General features: G+C 37.2%; 2 protein-coding genes across 2 annotated transcripts; one reads left to right on the top strand and one right to left on the bottom strand.

Moving 5' to 3' along the window:
• Positions 1-15,732: 15,732 nt before the first annotated feature.
• LOC139189792 (rust resistance kinase Lr10-like) lies at positions 15,733-18,066 on the bottom strand. The gene is made up of 2 exons (XM_070809020.1): positions 17,113-18,066; positions 15,733-16,969 (listed from the first exon to the last, which is right to left on the bottom strand). The coding sequence occupies exons 1-2, from the start codon at positions 17,777-17,779 to the stop codon at positions 15,843-15,845; spliced, it is 1,794 nt and encodes a 597-aa protein (XP_070665121.1). The 5' UTR covers positions 17,780-18,066; the 3' UTR covers positions 15,733-15,842.
• Positions 18,067-18,321: 255 nt separating this feature from the next.
• Positions 18,322-21,952, top strand: LOC103408443 (rust resistance kinase Lr10-like). The gene is made up of 6 exons (XM_029094244.2): positions 18,322-19,239; positions 19,632-19,661; positions 19,796-19,816; positions 19,930-19,968; positions 20,474-20,503; positions 20,647-21,952. The coding sequence occupies exons 1-6, from the start codon at positions 18,534-18,536 to the stop codon at positions 21,777-21,779; spliced, it is 1,959 nt and encodes a 652-aa protein (XP_028950077.2). The 5' UTR covers positions 18,322-18,533; the 3' UTR covers positions 21,780-21,952.
• The last annotated feature ends 1,938 nt before the right edge of the window (positions 21,953-23,890 follow it).

Raw genomic sequence — 23,890 nt, 5'->3', positions numbered from 1 at the left:
TCACATTCATACTGGCACTTGCTACATAATACCAGCCCTTTAATTATGGCTGTTTTGGGTTTCTCGAACAACTTGATAGTTCATTCTGTCGGTCTATCAACTTGCCTTATTTCTGCTTTTACTTCCCAAGTGGCTTTTCCCTTCCCTTTCTCAGCCCAAGTCAGGTTGATCATGTTTATTAGAGCTTCTAGGAAGGGATATGTGTCAATCATCATATTGGCTTGCGATTTCTCCAATAACAACTTTCCTTTTACTATGAGGTCGTGTATTTAATCCCTAAACTGGACACGGTTGGTTATGGAATGGTTAAAGGTGTAGTGTAATTTGCAATATTTATTTCCTCTTAATTCTTCTGGCTTTGGCATCTTCTTGGTGCTATTAGGCACAATTACTCTTGCCCGCACTAACTCTTCATAGATTTATGAGGCATTGGTTAAATCAAAATAATAATTCTGTTACTTAGGGGGGTTCATAGGGACAAATCCACCATCATTCATTACTATCTTCTGATCTTTGACTGGATGAACTAAACCCTTTACTGTTGATGGTTTAAAAAGCGTAGTCATCTCTGCTGCACACATATTAATCTTTTCTTCTCCATGATCATCGCTTCCTTCCGGCTCTCTTCCTTCAAACTTTACTTGGTGAATTGCAGCTTTATTTTTATAAAAATGAGGGACCTTGGATGAGTGTTTCACTTGTTGTTCTTCAAGCAATACCTTTTCATACTTTGTGGCAGCAATTACCAACTTTTGCAACTCATTGAACTGTACATCATAAAACTTTTTTCTCAAAGGCAACCTCAATGCTTTCTGAGCAATAGATATAATCTAAGCATGATTGATAGGGAATTGGCACCTCATTCTTGTCCTTCTAAACCTCATCATGAAGTCTTCTGTAGACTTATGTTCATATTGCTTCACCTCTACTAGGTCATTGATAGACATCTTGAGCTCCATCCTATAGAACTGCTCATGGAAAACCATCTCCATTTGCCCCCAATTAGCAATAGAATTGGAGAGCAACAGAGAGTACCACTGAGATGCTAGACCAACCAACGAGTTCCCAAACAATCTTAACTTATAATTAGGATTATCTTCGAATGCCACGCAGTGATTAGAGAACTTAAAGATATGATCTCTAGAGGACACACTGCCATCTTTTCCACTAAAAGTGGGAAACGCGAGCATCTTGAAGTTGAGTGGAAATGGATTATGCTCATCGATCTTTTCGGGGTATGGCTTCTGGTAGGTGATCCTAAACAGTGGGGCGAGCCTGAGGTTAGCATTGTAGACTATCATTCTTCTTAACTTGGCTAACTCATCTCTGAGTTGTTGGTTAGTTGTATTATTAAGTGGGGTGTAAGGAAATTCCCACTTCGCGCTAGGATCATTGCCCAAGCAAGCTTCCTTTTTTGGTTCGGGCTTTCTCCATCTAGGCTCTCATCCCTTATTAGCCAATGGTGGTGGCCTATAAGGAGGAGGTTTGTCCACAGTTGTGAAATCTTTTTTCCCACTGGACTCTCCGATTACATAGGGCATCCCATACTTCTTTCTGTCTTTCTCGTTCTGCCTCTACTATCTAGTGAAAATAATAAGGGGTCATGCAACTTTGCTTATAGGATTTCCTCCACTACTGGTTCACTAACTCTAAATCCCTCATTGTTTTTTCCTTCATCCTTTTTTTCCTCCAGTAAAGGAAATAGGGGGATAACTGGTTCTCTTTCAGGGTTTGCTTCTTTCACCATTTCCATGAAATGACCATTATTTGGAGTAAAGTACTCCAGATCTAATCTTCTTTGTAGACTCCCTGTTAAAGAACAAAGTCTACTCACTTCTCCTCCGATTTCCAAAGTGATATTTTCCATAGTTTTCAATACTTGCATCATGGTGGCTTGCAAGTCTTCATTGGTCACCTTCCTCCCTGACTTCTCAGGTGAAGTCGAGCTGTCTAAAATAGCTAGCCCTCGTAGGGAAGGGAAATCTTTTGGATGAGCTGTCATGATTGATCTTGGTAGACACCGGGGTAGCTCGTATTCTGTGTTCCACTTGAAGGTTTTCTCCTTCTTCCTTCTTCTTGGCATACAAGACTAGTATTCGAATCCCACCGGGCGTGCCAAAACTATGTTCGGGCAAAGATTTCTGTGGAGAAGGATCCTCGGACCTCAGCACAGCTCCCCAAGGGATTGGCACTTTGGATGTGTAGTCGGGCTCTTGCTTGTTGATGTGCTACAAGAAGAGAACAAAGTTAGTTATGAAAGGTTCCTTTATGGGGCCTTAGGTGTAGGCCTTAAGACTCATAATCAAAACTAATTAAGTTCTAGGCGTGTCACTGCTATCTCAGTATAACAGATGTAGAACAAGTGTGTTTTAAGTAGATTACTTGCGCCCCAAGTTACTTCAAACTTCTTGTTATCAAATGATTGTCGTGGATGGGTTAAGTCCATATTAAGTTCTTTTTCTTGCCTTGTAAACAAGGACTTTTAGTTCATAGTCTTGTATGTTCGAAATGAAGGGGGTCCAGATCCCCTTAAGTTACTTGTTTGGTTCCAGAGTATATCTAATGAAAGCATATTCATTTAAGCGAACCAGATCCAGATGCAAATGAACTTCTTAAAATAGAAAAACAGGTGGAAATAACTTAAATACATACTGGAGAATGCATTAAGCAATAGATCTACTAATTTAGAAAACAAACAAAGAGCTTCGGGCAAGATTTCACCTTGTCTGGCAAGGTTGAACTTCTTACAATCATTTCTCTTTGAGTTTACAAGAGTTGTATGCTTAAAAAGGGATGGATGGTAAACAAGTTTACACAAGGGAATCGATACTATGCCACTAAGGGAGGTAGAAAAGCTTTTAGACTAGACAAAAGATGTCTTTTGTAGGGAACTAGCGTTAAAAGGACTAAATATGGGCTGTGTTCAGCTTTTGGATGCAAATCTGGCTTGAGAGCAGAGTTTGTATGTTTGTTTGTTTGATTGGTTAAGTGTCTTTGTCTCTGGGGCCTCTTCTTCCTTTTATAGGCAAACTAGCCCGACTACTGTAACTTTTGCTCTTGCCCGAAAACATTTGGAGGGTAATGAGTCATCAGCTTTCTTACTTGTAATGCCACTGGAAAGTGTTCTTTGTTGATAGTAGGTTAATCTTCATCACTTGTCACTTTACTTATAGACACGTGGTTTATGACTCTTGGCTGAGAAAGCCTCAATTTGCTTCTGGGTATAATGTTGGGCTTCGAGCAATTCCCCTTTCAATTGGCATCCTTGTGCCTTCTTTCACTTACACCCAATGTTCAAATACTAACCCAAACAATTTTTTTTTTTTCACATATCTAAGCCGCTAATTACATGAAAGCAGAAAAATCATAACACGTAGCAGAATATACCAATAATCATCATTAAAACATCATGAGCAGAATACATGCGAAATAAGATTTACACGCATAATCCTTATTTGATTACCTCCGATGAACAAATTCAGTTTTGCTCTTAGTGCCATTGTTCTTCAATCTACACCTCTTGCCCTCTGCTTCACATTCTATACAATTTGGTTTAGACTATTTGAAATGAAGAGTTTAAATTCATTTCCCACCCAATCACCAAATGGAACTGATAAAACATCACACATCTTTGTACAGGAATACAGGGCCGGGAAGCTTTGAAATAATTGAAAGAACGAAGAGGCGCCATAAATTCCGTCGCCAGGGCCACCGATGCACTTATTACTGTCGTTTTGCTTTTGTAGAAGACTGATGGGACACATTAAAGCTGAATAGTGATTTGCAGTGCTTGAAAAGCTTTTATTTGGAAGTAACCAGGAATAATAATGTTGTACATACCATTTGTGAGAATAGCTATGCAGAGTATTGACGTTCTTCATGGCATCTTGTCTTAAACACTAATGGGATAACTTGGAATTTTCATGATCTTTCTCATCAGTTGTGAGATTGTTTTTACTCAATTCCATTCAGTCTATTGAGAGTGTCATTTTTCGCTCATATCCTGTTTGTGCTGCCTACTTTGGTTCATAAAGTTCCACATTTATGCATGACGAAGCTTGTTTATGTTAAGCTGTGGTAAATGAAAATTATTGAACTTTACAGATGAATTGCACGTCTCATCTGTGTTGATTAAGACCACCCCCTGTTTTTCGTGGGATTGAACTGCTAACAGTACCTTTCAAATTTTCTATGTTTGTTCAGTTCATTTAACTTTAAGATTTTGTTTTTTGTAAATGCTACTCTTATCATATTTTTCATACCATATTTGTATCACTTTTTTAACAGAGATGAGACACATATGTTGATGTGCCCTGCTTCTATAAAGAGATGATACAATGGTATGAAAAATGTGATAAATGCAACATTACTTTTTTTTTTTTTTAGTATTATAAAGACCACATATTTATACTACATTGATGTACCATATGATATGGAAAGTGATACATACAATTAACATCTAATGAGATAACTCATTACAAAACGTGGCATGCATGCAGTCATATCACAATACGGCACACCAATGTAATAAAAATAAAATATGTGATCTATCTAGTATTTTGCTTATTTTTTATTTACATTTGTTAATAGAAACAATAATTTTGTTGAACCTTAAGAAGGTTACACTTAACATCATGTGGGTGAACACATTGAACGATGGGGAGGCACCTCGTATCAAACTACGTAACTACCAAATATGAGTAAATTCAAGTTCCTGCGCATGGGAAGCCCATACTTTGCTTGCACATGAGCTAATTAATTTTTATTGTATTTTAGAAAACCTAGATGGGATGAAGGATATTTTATGGATAACAAAATAATAATAATAATAATAAGTTTCACCTAGTCAGAGGGGACATAAACCTTATCCCTCATTATACCAAGAAAAGGAGAAAAACAACATGAATATATAAGAAGGGGGACATAGACCTTACCCCTCTAGAAACGAAAACAAAAAAGATACAAGGAAAAGAAGGGGGGACATGAAACCTAAACCCTCTAAAGCAAAACCTAAAAAGTCAAAAACTTGCAAAACAAGTCAAATGACACCACAAGGTTAGGAAAAAACAAGAAATGGAGACATTTTGCAAAACAAGTCAAATGACACCACAAGGTTAGGAAAAAACAAGAAATGGAGACATACCTGCATGGTGAGATGCACATTAGTTTGAGAAGCGGAAGCCAAGCAAGCGAATATAGTTTGAAAACAAAGCAGCACAAGCCACTGGTGGAGGGAAGTCATGCCACCAAAGTTGGAGAAGACAAGTCCATGTTAGCAAATTTATCCGCAACAACATTTCCTTCATGATATATGTGAAAGGCATAGAATATCATATTCCGAATGCGATCTAGACAAGTAGGCCATTGTGTATGAAGAGGCCAAGCAAAATCAAAATTGGTTGATTGGAGAGCAGCAATAACACTACAATAATCACTTTCCAACCAAGGCAATGTTAACCCAGCAGATATACAAACTCAACACTAATAATAATTGCTAATAATTATGCAAAAAATTAAAAAAAAAAAGTTGTGATGCCCAATCCATTAGTAGAAATCATCAGGAAACTAACCATGGAAATCCTTGAAAACTCCTCCACACATAGCAGGACCAGGATTTCCTTTAGACAAATCATATGTATTAACTTTAATCCAAGGAAATCAAAGAGGAGACCTAAGCGCAGAAGAACAGTAGGCGCCTTGATAGGGATAGGTCGAATCCCAAGAGAAGAAATGATATGAGTGTCCAAACCTTGAGAGTAACAAAGAATAAATTTCCCAATATGAACGACCCTGGAATTGATAGACATGCAAAGTCGATGAAGGGAGATTGATCGACCCTAAAAAATAAACTTATTTCGAGCTTTCCAAATAGTTGAAATAGAAGAAAGACCTGCAAAAATCCAAAGATTATGCAACTGATAAGAAAGGGTTTAATATAGACATCCTAAACACATCTGAAGAATCTGAAAGAGGCAAAGAAGTACCAAATTGACATGCTAACCACCTCCAAAGTTGCCTAGATATCCGACACCCAAAGAAAAGAATAGCAGCAGATTCCTCAGATAAGGTGAACCAAAAGAAAAAGAAAAGTTCCTAGTAGGTGGTGGTTTCCAAATTAATTTGTCATCCTCTGCATTTAAAGGCTAAGGTATACGTAAAATTTGTTCAACCACAGATGAGAATAAATTTGTAAAATAATATGGCAAGACCAACTTTGAGATTCAATAGCATCTAAAACTTGAGGATGAACCATAGGTGAAATGACTAGAGATAATGAAGAGTTACTAATTGGGTCATCTAACCATTTGTCGAACCAAAGGGAAACTAACCTCTGATCACCAATAATCCAACAACTATTATTATTATGAATAGGTAAGGCACGCTTTAAACCATGCCACACAGAAGACCATAAGTAGATATTTTGTTTTTTTAAGGTGCAAGAAGAAAACGCTGAAGAGCAAAAAAGCCCCACAAAGAACGGGATTGTAAAGCATCCCAACCGAATCTAAGTAAAGTCGTCAAGTTTGAAGAAGCTAAATCCTGAAGACCAAGCCCACCATCCTGATTAGGTCACCATACTTCAGTCAACACTTACCAACTATCAAGAAGCCAGGTCTTCTTACCAAAGAAAATTCCTTGCACAAGCAGTAAGATGAATTAAAAGGCACGCCGACAATTGATAAACTGAGAAACTATAAAGAAACAAGCTTTGATAAACAGACTGCACCAACTGAAATTGTCCAGCCATTTAGAGAAGTTTATATTTCCAACTTGATAGGCGAGCTTTAGCCTTCTCTACCAAAACTTGAAAGTGAATTCTCCTTGGCTTACCACAAAAAATGGGTACCGCAAGATAAGTAAAAAGACCAGTACCCTAACGAAAGCCAAGATATCTCTAAACCTGTGCTCTGAAATGGGCAGAGGTGGAGCCCAGATAAAAAAGTACTCTTAGTTGCATTAATAAGTTGTCCCAAAGCACAACCATATTTATCCAACAAATTTCGAAGAGCACGAAGAGATCGAACACTTCCATGACCAAAAATAAAAAGATCATCAACATATAACACATGGGTAGGAAGGCAGCAACCCCACAAAGCTGAAATAGCAGTAATTTGACTAGTAGAAAAAAGCAAAGATAAACCCCTACTCATAGCTTCCTCTACTGGACAGAAAAGAAGTGGAGAAAGAAGGTCTCCCTGACGTACACCCTGAGAGCAAGAGAAAAATCCTCGTGGTGTGCCATTTACCAAAATTGAAAGTCGAGCCGACCATACTAAAACTAAAACATGCATCGAGTCCACAAATATTCGAGAAAACCAAAGCTAGAAAGCACATGAAGAAGAAAACTTCAATTCAAAGTATCAAAAGCTTCAACAATATCAACTTTTATGCTCACATTACCACCACAAGCATTTTTTTCCATAAAATTGAACCCTTCTGAAACTAGACCAATGCAATCAGAAATTCGTCTACCTTTCAAAATCACATTTGCTGAGGAGAAATGATGCATGAGCTACTTAATGGATTGGAATGAATTGCGGGTTCGTGGGTTCCTCTAGGTCTTTCTAATATTGTTTACTAATTGTTGCAGCATATCAAGTGACTTTGCATAAAAACTTTCATGACACAGTTATAACACTATTGTGTTGTTAATTGTCAATCATGCAATGTAATGTGTAAGTTCTTTTTACATAACGTTTGTGTGATTGGCACAAGAAACCACACATGCCATAGAAGTTGGTCTTGAAGGAAAATTTTGATAAACTAAGTTCATTTGAGCAACACACATACATGTAATTGACAATTAAAGGCTCTAGCATGCTTATATGCACTCAAAAACAAAACTTAACTCATGAAATTAAAAGTCTAGTAATTGTTAGTCAAAGACTCAACTCAAATTCAAAACAAAGAGAGGTGACTTTATACTTATGTAGATCCTCTTTGTAGAAGCAAAGAATAATCACCTAAAATGGGGTCCTCATTCCTTTGCTCATAGCTTCTTGTATCCATGAATATGGATAAACTCCTCTTGCTTCCTGACTCCTTAGATCCATGTTTTGGATGGTTAAAAGGATTCTCCAACGCCACCAAATTAGGAGGCTTCTATTTTTCAACACCAAACATGAATAAGGAAGAAAATGAGTGCCCATCCTGTAAGAATATGATCATGATTATAATTCCTAAGGCCTACTATTTGTTTCACATCCGTATAGAAAAGTCCCAATGTAAGAAGGTATACTTAATCCTTATTTGTGAAGGATTGAATGAAAGTATGAAAACTGGTTTTAACACTTTGTATACAATAAGGTAAACTTATTCAGTGTTGAATAAGGATTCTAATAGGAGAATTACATGGATTGATTGTGTATAAATAGTAGCCTTTGCTCTCACAAAACATACGTTCATTATTGAACTAAGGCCTATTGTTAGTTTGAGTATTATTGGTTTTGACAGAGAGGAGAAGGTCTACTACTTGTTTGATCATGGCTTCATCTATTACTGATGCAGGTTGGTTTATATTTCATACTTCTAGTATATTAATTGTTTTGGTTATTCGTGGTTTATTTAACTTGACTAAGATCTCTAGGAGGCTTTATTGGTTCTTACATGTGGTATCAGAGCCTAAGTTTTAGTTAAAAAACTCGAATAATAAAATAAAAGGGGCCCCTAAAGGTTTCGAACCCAGGAGCTGTCTTTATAAAAAAAAAAAAACTAAAAAACAAAGTTAATGTTTGTTTGGTAAAATTAAGTTGCCGTCGTTTCGAATTGGGGGTTCAGAAAAACTGGGTTTTCTGATCGAATTAGGGTTCATAAAGAGTAGTCAATCTAGATTACAAATAATTCATTACTTCCTCTGCACTATTTCGTTTTCAATCTGGATCCTTACTGGTATGTGTTGCGTTTTCTTTTTTCGTCTAATTCAATCTTTGCTGATTCATAAGAAAGTGATAATTTTTTATTTACTGCACTTCTCTATGATTTTGAATCTGAGTGCCTTATTCTAATTGATACTATATGAGATTCAAAAGCAATACAAACTCAATAGACTTGTATGAATTGGATTTAAAATGCATATATGTTAATTATGATCCTCATGTTATCGTGTGATTCTTTATTTTTATTGCCAGAAGTTGAGATCTTAATTATCTATTTTTAATTAAGATGACTAAAATTATTGCATCCAGACATCTCCAATAATTGATTGGTTTTGCTTGATGGGTCAAAAAAAAAACTCAACAGTTCAATGTCAAAAATGTATGCATGTTATATACTGCATATTTTGTTTTTTGAAGATTGTGTTATCTGTAAATCAAATGGAATTATGAGTGATAAGTATTGAACTATCAATTGATACATATTCCGAAAGAAAAAAAAAAGGACATTTTTTGAATTGTTTGATCTATGTGTATCCTTTATCATTGGGACTACATATATGGTCAAATTGGTTCAAATTTTGTTTTGTACAGTTTAACTAGTAGTAGAGAAATCAGGAACCTATTGGTTCATGTTTACTGATTTCATTATGATCTGCTGCAATTTCACTGAAACCCTTGAATTTGGCAAGTGTTTCGATTCTTACTGGTGGAAGTAATTTCAAGAAGTGGAGACGCGAGATCAAGTTGCTACTGATACTCAATGAATTTGACATTGCAATTGACAATCCACAACCCCCATTATTGACTGACAAAAGTTCCAAGGCTAAGAAAGCAGAGCACGAGAGGTGGTGGAGATCAAATAAATTGACATTGTCCATTTTGGAGGCTGGCATGACTGATCATGTTAGAGGAGGTATCAAACAACATGACCTTGTTGTTGATTACTTCAAAGCTGTTGAAGAGAAGTTTCAAGAACCTCAGAAGGCTGAAATTGGACACTACATGTCACTCTTGACAACTTACAAGTGTGAGGGCAATGGCTCAATTAGGGATCATATTCTGAAACTCTCAGATGCTGCCGAGAAACTCAACTCAATGGATGTACATATTTCAGAGACTCAACTGGTTTTTATGGTGCTTCAAGCACTCCCTGCTAAATATTGTCAACTGAAAGTCTCATATAACACTCAAGGGAATCTTTGGACACTTGATGAGCTCATTGCTCAATGTGTCCAAGAAGAGAAAAGACTGAAGCAAGACAAGGTCAAGGAAATTGAAGCAGTAAACCTTGTACATGCATCCAAAGGAAAGAGCAAGAAGGGTGGCAGAATTAATCCAAGTAAGAACTCTAAGTCTTATGATAATGTCTCTAAATCTAGTATGCCTGCTAAATATGTTGAATCCTCTAAGAAATATGACAATATTAAAGTTAAAATTAAAGATATAACTAAGCTTAAATGTGTCTTTTGCAAAACCAAAGGTCATGTTAGAAAAGATTGCGAAACTTTTAAGGATTGGCTGAGGAGTAAGGGTAATATTGATGTCTATGTCTGTGAGGAGTCTAACTTGGTTGAAATTCCTGCTAAATCTTGGTGGTTTGATACTAGTGCATCAGTTCATGTCACAAATACATTGCATGGTTTTGAAAAACAAAAACAAACAAATAAAATGAATTATAGTGTTTTTGTTGGGGAAGGGACTAAGGTTGTTGTAGAAGCTATAGGGAAAGTGAAACTAAAATTATCTTCTAGTTTTATAGTTGAACTAAATGATGTACTTTTTATGCCTACAATGAGAAGGAACCTAGTTTCTGCATCAAAACTAACTAAACATAATTTGGTTTTTCTTGGGGATGATGAGGGCATAAAGTTTTTTCAAAAGAATAATTTAGACCCAGTTTTGGGAAAAGCTTATTTACGTGAAAACCTTTGGCAATTGGATTGTTCTCTTGAAAATGATTATGTGCATGTTTTAAATGTAAACACCAAAAGGATGCATGATTTTGAAAATTCTAATATTTTGTGGCACAAACGGTTGGGACACATTTCGAAAGAGAGAATCTTACAATTATCTAAGTCCAATTTGATTCCCTCATTTGATTTTCAAACCAAAAGTGAATGTGTTGATTGTTTGAAAAGGAAATTGACTAATACTAGAAAATTAGAAGCTAGGAGTCAAAATCTGCTTGAAATCATACACACTGATGTATGTGGTCCTTTTCCAGTTAAAACTATATGTGGAAACAACTATTTTGTGAATTTTATTGATGACTTCTCAAGATTCAGTTTTACTTATCTCATTAGTGAAAAATCAGCTGTCCTTAGTTGCTTCATAATTTTTAAAACTGAGGTTGAGAGACAATTAAATAGAACTATTAAAATTGTTAGATCGGATAGGGGAATAGAGTATTTTGGCAGGTATACTGAGGCAGGTCAATAGAAAGGACCTTTTGCTCTTTATCTGGAGAAACATGGCATTGTGGCACAATATACGACACCTGGAACGCCACAACAGAATGGAGGCTCAGAAAGGAGGAACATAACTTTGATTGGGATGGTGAGAAGCATGGTGTCTAGAGCTAAACTTCCAACATTCTTATGGGGAAAAGCACTCAAAACAGCAACTTATATACTCAACAGGGTTCCAACCAAAGTTGTTTCACGAATCCCTTTTGAAATTTGGACTGGAAGAAAACCAAATTTTGATTACTTTCATGTTTGGGGCTGCAAGGCTGAAGCAAGGTTCTATAATCCACATGAGAAGAAATTAGATGCAAGAACTCAGTCTTGTTATTTTGTTGGCTACTGCGAAAAGTCCAAAGGGTTCAACTTTTATGATCCACAAGCTCATTCAAGAATTCAAGAGTCACACAATGCTGTTTTTCTATAAGACCAAGATGTGGCAGATCTGAATCAAGAAGAATTTAATTTTGAGGAACAAATCTTAGATGAATATGTCTCTCCTGCAGAAAATTACAAGATTCTTCCCATATTCCCGCAAAAGATTAGTCCAAATGAAGAAGAAGATCATCAAATGGTAGATTGTGGACTTGAAACAGAAACTACATCTGAACAGACTCGGCTGGAAGATCATGTTGTGCAAACACAACATCAAGTTGACAGTTCAGAACCACCTCGAGCTGAACCAGAATTAAGAAAATCGACAAGAACAAAGAAGTCAACCATATCAAATGATTATGTCTATTTGCAAGAATCTGAGTATGACATAGGTGATATTGATGATCCCATCACCTACAATCAAGCTATAAAGAGCTCACAATCAATCTTATAGATCAATGTAATGAATGAGGAATTGGAATCGATGAGCAAAAACAAAGTCTGGACATTGGTAGAATCTAATTCCAAAATCAAGCTTATAGGTTGTAAGTGGGTTTATAAAACGAAAAGAGACTCTCAAGGTAGAATTGAAAGGTACAAAGCTCGATTAGTTGCAAAAGGGTTCACTCAAAGAGAAGGTATTGACTACAACGATACTTTTTCACTTGTTTCATCAAAAGATTCCATGAAGGTCATAATGGCTTTGACTGCGCATTTCGATTTAGAGCTGCATCAGATGGATGTCAAGATGGCTTTCCTTAATGGAGAGCTACAAGAAGATATTTATATGAGGCAGCCAATTGGATTTGCTCAAAGGGGGAAGGAAGATATGGTTTGTAAATTAAATAAGTCAATTTATGGTCACAAACAAGCTTCAAGGCAATGGTATCTCAAATTTGATCAAGTAGTTACAGCTCATGGTTTCACTGAAAATAAGTTAGACGATTGCATGTATATCAAGTTCAGTGGACCAAATTTCATTATAATGATGCTATATGTCGATAACATACTACTGGCTAGTTCTAGTTCTCAATTACTGCAGAACACTAAGTCCATGCTTAGTGTTAATTTTGAAATGAAGGACCTTGGTGAAGCACACTATGTTCTTCGGATAGAGATTGTGAGAGACAGAAGGCGGAGACTTTTGGGTTTATCTCAAAAGGGTTATATTGATAGAGTGCTAACTCGGTTCAACATGGAGCATTGCAAAGGAGGCAACGTTCCTATCAATAAAGGTGATATATTCACCAGAGCACAATGTCCCAAGAGTGAAATTGAAGAGGAAAAGATGAGAGACAAACCTTATGCCTTTTTGGTGGGTAGTTTGATGTATGCAAATGTTTGTACGAGACCTGATATTGCCTTCATTGTTGGCATCTTGGATAGGTTTCAATCAAATCCAGGTGGAGCTCATTGGACTGCGGCGAAGAAGGTATTGAGATATCTGCAACGGACCAAGTTGTTCATGCTCATATATGGCAGAAATCCACATCTAGAAGTCACTGGATATACTGATTCAGATCTAGCTGGAGACTTAGATGAAAGAAAATCCACTGGAGGTTATGTCTTTATGCTTGGAGGTGGAGCTATTTCATGGAAAAGTTCTAAGCAATCTATCATAACAACATCCACCATGGAAGCAGAATTTGTAGCCTGTTTTGAAGGCAGCAAGCAAGCTAATTGGCTCAAGAATTTCATAAGTAAGTTGAAGTTAATGGATTCAATTCAAAAGCCGATGAAGATGTTTTGTGACAACACTTCAACTGTGTTTTTCTCTAAAAACAATAAGAGGAATTCTGTTAGTAGACTAATGGATGTAAAATTCCTGAAAGTTTGGGAGATGGTAAAGAAAGGAACTATAGAAGTGCAACATCTTAGTACAAATCTCATGGTTGCAGATCCTTTGACTAAAGCTTTACCAATTGGAGTCTTCAAAGCTCATGTTACTCGAATGGGAGTGCTGGAATCTTTTGATCAGTGGGAGTAGTTGCTGGTACAGAAGTATTAAAGGTGATGACATCTTTGTAGGTTTATTAGTTAGTTTTGTTTCAATTATTTTGTTTCAACTAGTTTTATGTTTTAGCTAGTTTTGAATAATCGAATGTTTTCATTTGGGTTCAATTTTTCCAGATTATCTGTGATTAATTGTTCTAGAAGACAAAATTTTGTTTTATGGTTCTTACAATGCTTTAAAGTCAGTTTTTTATTTGATAAAGCAATTGGCTGAATTATAAAGTGTTGTTCATAGTATTACTTATGATCTTTCAAGAGTTTGGTTTAAGTAATTACTTGGATTACGAATCATGTTATTTAAGCGGTTTGAATATTGAGATGATTACGATTTGGTATCATGTGTTGATATTAAATGTTTTGGCTTCAAAAGTGGGAGCAAACTTGTTTTGAGTTTGTCTTTAATCAGTTGGTTCACAATGTTACAAAGGTGCAGATTAAGTATCTGTGATTTTGAAATTAGCTCTGTATTGTATCAAGAGTGTGAATTTCTGGATTCAGTACTTTGAAATGCATTGATAGATTGTTTGTGATGAAGTAATTTTTCATTGACATTTAGTGATCACTTCTATAATGATTTGAATTGTTGTGCGATGGTTTTGGGTCATGATCAAGTGGGAGAATGTAAGAATATGATCATGATTATAATTCCTAAGGCCTACTATTTGTTTCAGATCCGTATAGAAAAGTCCCAATGTAAAAAGGTATACTTAATCCTTATTTGTGAAGGATTGAATGAAAGTATGAAAACTGGTTTTAACACTTTGTATACAATAAGGTAAACTTATTCAGTGTTGAATAAAGATTCTAATAGGAGAATTACATAGATTGATTGTATATAAATAGTAGCCTCTGCTCTTACAAAACATACGCTCATTATCGAACTAAGACCTATTGTTAGTTTGAGTATTATTGGTTTTGACAGAGAGGAGAAGGTCTACTACTTGTTTGATCATGGTTTCATCTATTACTGCTGCAAGTTGGTTTATATTTCATACTTGTAGTATATTAATTGTTTTGGTTATTCGTGGTTTATTTAACTTGACTTAGATCTCTAGGAGGCTTTATTGGTTCTTACACATCCCACTCATAAATTTGATACCCGTGCAAAACGTTGCATATTTGTTGACTATCCTCTTGGTCAAAAAGTCTATGCGCTTTATAATTTGGTCAAAAAGGCTATCCAGCCACCCTAGTGGATCAACCACAGCAGCCCACACGGTTTGCTACTTCCCTTGCCCTCACGTCACCCTCACGCCCGCCTCTACCTTCTACGCAATCTCTTGCGTCCCCAACCCCACTCTCTCTGCATGCCACAACCCACTTCCACCAGCCCGCCAATTCCTTCCGCGTCACCTCTGCATCCCCACCCATATTGTGTTGATTACCCGTCATCCATGAAGTTTCTTCCATCCTCAAAGTACTACATTTTGTTTTATGTGATTTATCCTTGTGACAAAGCACAATAATGTCTATACATTCTTGTATGAATTCGATCTCTACCAATTTCTCTACTCCTAACAACTAACAATTTAATCTCCTCATTTTATAGTTTTCAAATCAAACAAAAACGATTCATATTGTTTCTTTTAATTAAAATTCCAAATAATATTTAGTCGAATAATAAGCTTCGGTTACTAATCAATCCACTTTGTTTGGCAAGTTTTCGTATCCCAAACTCAACGCGAAGAGAAAAACTTGGGAGGGGATGACATGCTTTATGGCAAGATAAGTCTACATGAAATATATATTCTAATTAAAAGTTTAAAACATACAAAAATGCTAACCAGTTGAAGCTCACAACAAATGATAGTGCTCTAATTATTGTCACGGCTTATAGCTTAAATACTATAAATAAGAGCCGAAATCATCAAGCTCTTGGTGTGTAGAAACGAGTTAGAATTTGGTAAGTCCAGTGCTCGATTTCCTTCTAGGCTTCTACTGTAACAAAATATAAATTTAAAAAATGATAAACAATAATTGGCATCTAATGCTTAAACAAGGAGAGAAAACAAACTTCTTTTGTTTGGTACCAAAACGAAATGGTTATCAAAATATCCCTTAGGTTTGAATCATTACACATTCAATGCGAATGTTACTATACATTTGCGTATACATTTTACTCTAATTCAGCAATTGCTTCTAGCTCTAGGCGTCTTACATTTCTAGTTGTAGGACCTGTAGGCATGAAGGGATTAGGCGGCACAGTCAAGCTTTCTCCTCCTCCTTCTAACATTTGAACCGCTGTTTTCATGGAAGGACGATCCGACGGGTGCCATTGGATACACCATAACCCTATAATTGCAAGTTTCTTTGGAATTTTACCATCTTCTTCTTCCCCAATATGGATTCGTAGGTCATCCCCTTCCTCTAGAAGATTATAAATCCACTGTGGATGGTAAATTTCATCTGTATTGTTATCTATGGTTACACCAATATTCTTCCTTCCTCCTACCATCTCAAGCAGCAGCATTCCAAAGCTATAAACATCTGCCTTGTAAGACACATTTCCGAAATTCCTGGAGAACACTTCAGGTGCAATGTAGCCAATGGTCCCCCTCGCTGTAGTCATGGACACCAAGCTTTGATCCTTGGAACATAACTTGGCCAAACCAAAATCAGAAATTTTTGGAGTGAAGTTTTGGTCTAGCAACACGTTATGGGGTTTGATATCGAAATGCAGGATTCGTAGATCACATCCCTGGTGAAGGTATTCAATTCCTTTGGCTATGCCTAGGGCAATATCTTGCAGCTTATCCCAACCAAGAAAGGAATTCTTACTACCTGCGGATGAAATGAAATCCTGCAGGGAACCGTTGGGGAAGAACTCGTAAACAAGAGCTCGTATAAATCCATCAGCACAAAATCCAACCAAGCGAGCCACGTTGACGTGGTGGATATGACCCATCGTTCGCACTTCGTTTATGAACTCTTCCCCATCTCCCTTAGAACTGTTGAGGACTTTGACAGCAATAAAGAATTCAGAAGAGAGCATTCCTTTGAAGACAGTTCCATAGGCTCCTTCGCCCAACTTGTCCTTGAATTGATTTGTAATCCTCTTAATATCTGCATACGAATACCTGCTTGGTTTGAGTGCTTTGTAATCCTCCAAGAATCTTTCAATTCTTAATTGACTCTCTTTTTCCTTCCTATCAGCGCTGTATACCCGAAATGCTGCAATCATCAGTAGAACAAGTAGCAAAGCACCGAGGATTCCACCTGTAACCACTAATTTCCATGTGTTGCCTGTAAAAGAATTGCAAATTAAATCGAGACTGACAATTAATATCCTCGGAAAAATGGATCGGACAACATCCTTCAAATAATAATTACTGCGACATAAATGCAACGATGTTTAAAACTAGCAGTGAATATAATGTTCTCCTTACTTGGTTTCCTCACGTGTTGACATTCAATTTCACTGTTGGTGCCATTGTTGTTCCATCTACACCTCTTTCCCTGTGCTTCACATTCTGTACAATTTGGTTTCGACCATTTGAATTGAAGAATATAGCCATTACCCTTCCAATAGCCAAATGGAACTGATAAAACATCATACATCTTTGAACAAGATTGTAGATTCTGGAAGAGATATTCTAATTGATGTTTTGAATCAATGGCATAAATTCTGCGGCCAGGGTCACCTAGGCAGGGGTCTTGATACGCATACGTAACTCTTGCAACAGTAGGACAACTGAATAAGGTAACGTTACTGATGCTAAAATTTGACAAGTAGAAGGGAGAGGGTGGCACGTTTGTGATTTCGACGGGCTTTAGCAGCAGGCAGTTGCTTGGGGGATGCACTTGGATTTCCTGACGCTTGTAATCTATCTGTTTGATAAATAATTTTACTAATATTTGCTGCTCATATCTCCCATTGCATTCAAGCCCAGGATTTCCACAATGATGTGTGCGGCTGATGCGTAAGGGGAAATGGATAGCCGGGCCTTGATCATCACCACACTCGGATTCCGGGCACACATATTGGCTTGCTCCAACTCGTTTGAAGAAAACCAGCAACAATATGCAAAAGGAAGAGATGAACAATTTCTGCATTTCTGAGCTAATAATAAAAAAAAATAATGCTCGTGGATTTTTCTTTTGTGTAATTAAGCAGAGATATGTACGTACTAATTATACACTGTCCTCCATTAATGAAAGAGAAATAGAGAGAGCATTATGATTACACAATTCTGTCTTTGCCGTTGAATTACTGCAACTTCACGGAAGGCTCCTGTATTGTAATACTACTTGGTATTTGCTACACCTCTCTCTCTGTCTCTCTCTCTCTCTAGAGAGCATTATGATTATACAATTCTGTCTTTCGTTGACTGACTCTGTCAAACACTTGAAGTCCTTCTGCAACTTCACGGAAGGTGCTTTAACCCCTCTCCTGTATTATAATACTACTTGGTGTTTACCACTACACCTCATTCCGTCTCATGGAGAATGATAGTAGTACTAAGGGCTAATTTAGTAATGTTTGAGTCAAATCCCACTAAATGTGGGGTCCTGTTTCCTCGCCAATGATGTAGGGTTCATTAGTTGACTCTGTTGTGTCTATATTATACAATATACTCAGTCAATAACATACGAAATTCATTCAATCTGCCACTTTCATAGCCTTCATTTTCAGCCATTTTAAGAGTCCCTAGGACACCATTGACCGACGTTTCTCTAGAATATTTGATGTGCTTACAGCAATTTCACGGAAGGTGCTTTAACCCCACCTTATTATATAACTACTTGGTGTTTACTTGTACACCTCTCTCTCTCTCTCTCTCTCTCTCTCTTCCCGACCCCCAAAAAAATGGAAATTAGTGGAAGCAGGTCCTTCACCCTAAGCTTAGCCTTTCTTCTTCTTTGCTTTTGCAGTGAAACTTGTGCCAAGTCATGTACTTCATCCTGCGGCCATATCCACAACATCAGCTATCCTTTTCGACTGGACGATGACCCGAAGCACTGCGGCAACGTTATGTATACTATGTCCTGCGAGAGCAACATTACAGTACTAGACATACCTTCTTCCGGAAAATACTACGTCCAGGCAATCAACTACGATAAGAAGACAATCCGAATTGTAGATTTTGGCCTTCAGAGCAACAATTGCTCTTCCATGCCTCAAAATATTCCGCCCAACACTAATCTATATTGGTCATGGCCTTCAACAACATCTATATATTACTTGATGTGTTCGAATCCATTGAATTCTTCTCTGTACGTGGACACTGCTTCATGCTTGAATAACACAAGTTCTTCGAGCCAACCAAAAACGTATAGCTATGTCAAGGTCGGGGAAATAGAAGTATGGGATTTGGATGCGGGTTGCAGTGCAGAGTGGATGACTTTGGCTCCCGTCGACTACGTTGATTACAGCAACGTCTCTTATAAAGACATACACGATGCGCTCATGTATGGCTTCGAGCTTGGATTTGAGAGGCCTTATGCAATACGCTGCCAAGGCAAATATTGGACCGGGAATTATGTGTCTACATGTTTTCCGCAGACCATTTCAGGTGGGTCAACTCTCGACTAAAGTAATAAACTTGTGTATGTAGTCTGAAAAATAATTGCCTTGTCAAACTATGAACATATAACATACATTCAAGCAAGAATAAAGCCCTGGTTAATTGTTCGGACTCACACACTGACTAAATAACCGGTTCAGATATATTCTAACTTGCAATCCATTATATGGAAGATGAGATTAAAGGTATCAACATATGTCGCTAGTGGTATTCCAATCAATTTGTAGGTAGGAGGTCTCATGTTTGACTCATATAAATAGCGAGTTCGATGTCAGATTATTGAGGACCCATTGTGTGATTGAGCTTAAATTCTTGATATGGACTTATGTACCTCACACTTGTTATGCTAATGTGGTCTTGTTCTTTCTTTGTTCCTGTAGGTTTCTTTCAATTTCTGTGGCAGCAAATCAGTAAGCGGTCTTCTTTTAGTTTTATTTATGCAATGTTCACAAGTTTTCAATCGACAGCCTTGATTTTTTAAATTCTGAAGACTGGGTGAGCTATTGCTAATTTTGTGTATTCTTCTTCACATTTTTCACTGCAGGTCATGAAAGGATCTGGTTGCGTAAGAAGTTTCTCCCCAAAAGCTTATTTTATTTCTTTGGCCTCTATCTGTACTTATTAAACCTAGTAAGTGTATGACTTTGCTCACTTTTCTATAATATGTATCTATTGCAGCTGGCAAGTTGAGTTCATTGTTACACAACAACTACATCGGTAAGAGCTTCAGTTAATTAGTCCATACGCTCAAGTATTTTGGTTTTGGGTGTCTTTATTGGCACCCAAATTTTAGTTAAGTTCACCTAACTAAAACATTTTGTCACTTATAAACTTCAAAGTCTGCCCTCATTCTTATGTTCACCCAAAATCAAATTGTTCGAGAGTGTCGATTTCAAGTGTCCAGAAGGGGAAGGAAATGAAATGACTGGCAGACTTCCTGCAAGATGTTATTTCCATTAAGGACCAACGTAGGAGATGGAGGAGGCTGGTGTGGTAATGTAGGCGGTGGTGTGTGTGTGTTTTTTCTCTTTCTTTTGGTGAGTGGTACTTGCTGCTTGGTGGGTTGGGTGAACTCAAAACCGACGGCATATTATGAAGCATAATGACAATTTTTTAGTTGAGTGAAACTTATACTAAAATTTGGGTGTCAATAAAGGCACGCTTTGATCTTTTTTTCACTTTATGCACTTTTCAAACTCATAGTCGATTGATTTTGTTGCAGTACGTGGATGGGTTATAGTCATATGCATCGGTAAGAACTAAGACGAGATTGTATTATTAGCATATATAGATTTCCCATTCCCTCTCTTTAATTACATCAAACAAGTAATTTGGAAAGAAAGGGAACAAAAGTAGTAAGCAGTGGATCTAACATATTAATGTCAATGCATGCAGGGTTACTTTTCCTAGCCAAAATAATTTTTGGAGTTCCAGTTGTGACTGCATTTTTAATCTATAGATGGCGCAGAAGGCATTTGTCTATGTATAGCACAATAGAAGATTTTCTACAATGCGATAACAACTTCATGCCTATAAGGTACTCTTACTCGGACATCAAGAAAATGACTCGCAGGTTCAAGCACAAGTTGGGTGAAGGTGGCTTTGGCACTGTATTTAAAGGAAAGCTCCGCAGTGGCCGTTTTGTAGCAGTTAAAGTCTTGGGCAAGCCCAAAGCTAATGGTCAAGATTTTATTAGCGAAATAGCTACGATCGGAAGGATTCACCATGCTAATGTGGTGCAACTTGTTGGATATTGTGTCGAGGGATCAAAGCGCGCTCTAGTATATGACTTCATGCCTAATGGCTCTCTTGATAAATACATTTATTCCAAAGAAGGAAGTCTTCCCTTGACTATCAAGAACATGTACGAGATTTCTCTTGGAGTGGCTCAAGGGATTGAATATCTACATCAAGGTTGTGAAATGCAAATTCTACATTTCGACATCAAGCCTCATAACATTCTTCTTGATCAGAACTTTAAAGCAAAGGTTTCTGACTTTGGGCTTGCAAAATTGTATCCCATAGATAATAGCATTGTCCCTTTGACGGCAGCACGAGGTACGTTGGGGTATATTGCTCCTGAGTTGTTCTACAAAAATATTGGAGGCGTCTCATACAAGGCAGATGTCTATAGTTTTGGAATGTTGTTGATGGAAATGGCAAGCAGAAGGAAGAATTGGAATGCAAGGGTAGAGCATTCAAGCCAAAACTACTTCCCAGTGTGGGTGTACGATCAGTATATAGTGGGAAATGACTTAGAAATGGACAATGTTACAGAGGAGGAAAAGAAAGTAATAAGAAAGATGGTTATAACCGCCTTGTGGTGTATTCAAATGAAACCAAGTGATCGCCCTTCGATGTCCAAAGTTGTCAAAATGCTTGGAGGAGATGTTGAATGTCTGCAAATGCCTCTCAGGCCTTCTCTATGCCCACAAGAGACGCCTGTGACTGTGGGCAATATTCAAGTCAATAAATCGAACCCAATATGTTCTAATGTGGAGCTAACATGTTCATTGTCAGCTAGGTGATGATCAAATTGTTGAGTAAGTGCAATAATGTATTATTAGTTAAATTATTGCTTTAAAATGATTTAGTGAAGAATTGTCATCTGTAATTGTTTGGGCTTGGATTCATCTAAGAACCACTTGTATTGGTGCGTAAACATATATACATGTTACTCTAATTCAGCAATTGCTTTTAACTATTGGAGCCTTTTACGGATGCTTGCATCGTCAAGTTTTCTCCTCCTAACATCTGAACCACCATTTTCATGGAAGGACGATCCACCGGGTGTCACTGGATGCACCAGAGCCCTAAAATTGCAAGTTGCTTTGGAATCTTACCATCCCCTTCTTCCTCAATATGGATTCGTTGGTCATCTCCTTCCTCTAGAAGATTATAAATCCATTTTGGATAGTAAATTTCATTTGTCGTGTCCTCTATTGTTGAACCAATATTCTTCTTTCCTCCTACCATCTCAAGCAGCAGCATTCCAAAATTATAGACATCTGCCTTGTAAGACACATTTTCTGGAAAACACTACAGGTGCAACGTATCCCATGGTCCCCCTCGTTGTAGTCATTGGCATTGATTTGATCCTTGGAACATAACTTGGACAGACCAAAATCAGAGATTTTTAGCGTGAAGTTTTGGTCGAGCAAAACACTATCAGGTTCGATATCGAAATGGAGGATTCGTAGATCACATCCCTGGTTCATTTGGCGTGGCCAATAGCAATATCTTGCAACTTATCCCAACCAAGGAAATAAACCTTACTATCTACAGATGAAATATAATCTTGGAGTGAACCATTGGGAAATAACGCATAAACCAGAGTTCGTCTAAATCCATCAGCACAAAAACCAACCAAGCGAGCCACACTGACGTGGTGAATATGACCCATTGTTCCCACTTCATTTACAAACTCTTCCCCATCGCCCTTGGAATTGTTAATTACTTTTACAGCAACAAAGCATTCAGAAGAAAGCTTTCCTTTAACCACAGTTTCGTATGCGCTTTGGCTTAACTTGTACTTGAATTGATTTGTAATCCTCTTAGTATCTGCATGGGAATATCTCCTTGGCTTGAGAGCCTTGCAGTCCACCAAATTTTTTTCGATTTTTCAATCAATTCTCTTTTTCCTTTATGTCAGCGCTAGAGGTGTGAAACAAAGCTAAACATCAGTCCTACACAACTCACCTCTGGCCACAAATGTCTTTGTTTTGCCTGTAAAAGACGGTTGCGTAAATTAGACTGTCATTTCTCAAAATTAATTAATATTTTTATCACATATATAAGCCGCTAATTACATGAAAGCAGAAAAATTACAACATGTAGTAGAGTATATCGATCATAATCATTAAAAACATCATGAGCAGAATACATGCGAAATAAGATTTGCACACTTTATCCTTACTTGGTTTTCTCCGGTGAACAAATTCAGTTTTATTCTTGGTGCCATTGTTCTGCAATCTACATCTTTTGCCCTCTACTTCACATTGTATACAATTAGGTTTAGACCATTTGGAATGAAGAGCTTGATATTCATTTCCCACCCAACCACCAAATGGAACTGATAAAACATCATACATATTTGTACAGGACTACAGGGCCGGCAAGCTTAGAAATAATTGAAAGAATGAAGAGACACCATAAATTCCGTCGCCAGGGCCACCGATGCACTTATTACTGTCGTTTCGCTTTTGTAGAAGACTGATGGGACAAATTAAAGCCGAATGGTGATTTGAAGTGCTTGAAAAGCTTTTATTTGGAAGTAACCAGGAATAATAATGGTGTACATAACATTTGTAAGAATAACTCTGCAGAGTATTGATATTCTTCATGGCATCTTGGCTTAAACACTAATGGGATAACTTGGAATTTTCATGATCTTTCTCATCAGTTGTGAGATTGTTTTTACTCAATTCCATTCAGTCTGTTGAGAGAGTGTCATTTTTCACTCATATCATGTTTGTGCTGCCTACTTTGGTTCATAAAGTTCCACATTTATTCACGATAAAGCTTGTATTAGATGTATATTTTTGTAGGACGTGTCGTTATCAATCACATAACACGTGATTTAGACTTCAAGTCTGTCAACTGACACTTCAGGCGAATCTTACCAATCCTTTCTTCAACA

Source organism: Malus domestica, chromosome 02 (genome assembly GCF_042453785.1).
Source record: "Malus domestica chromosome 02, GDT2T_hap1".
Classification (NCBI taxonomy): domain Eukaryota; kingdom Viridiplantae; phylum Streptophyta; class Magnoliopsida; order Rosales; family Rosaceae; genus Malus; species Malus domestica.
The sequence above is the reverse complement of the archived record's forward strand: the minus strand, read 5'-3'. Positions and strand labels throughout refer to the sequence as shown.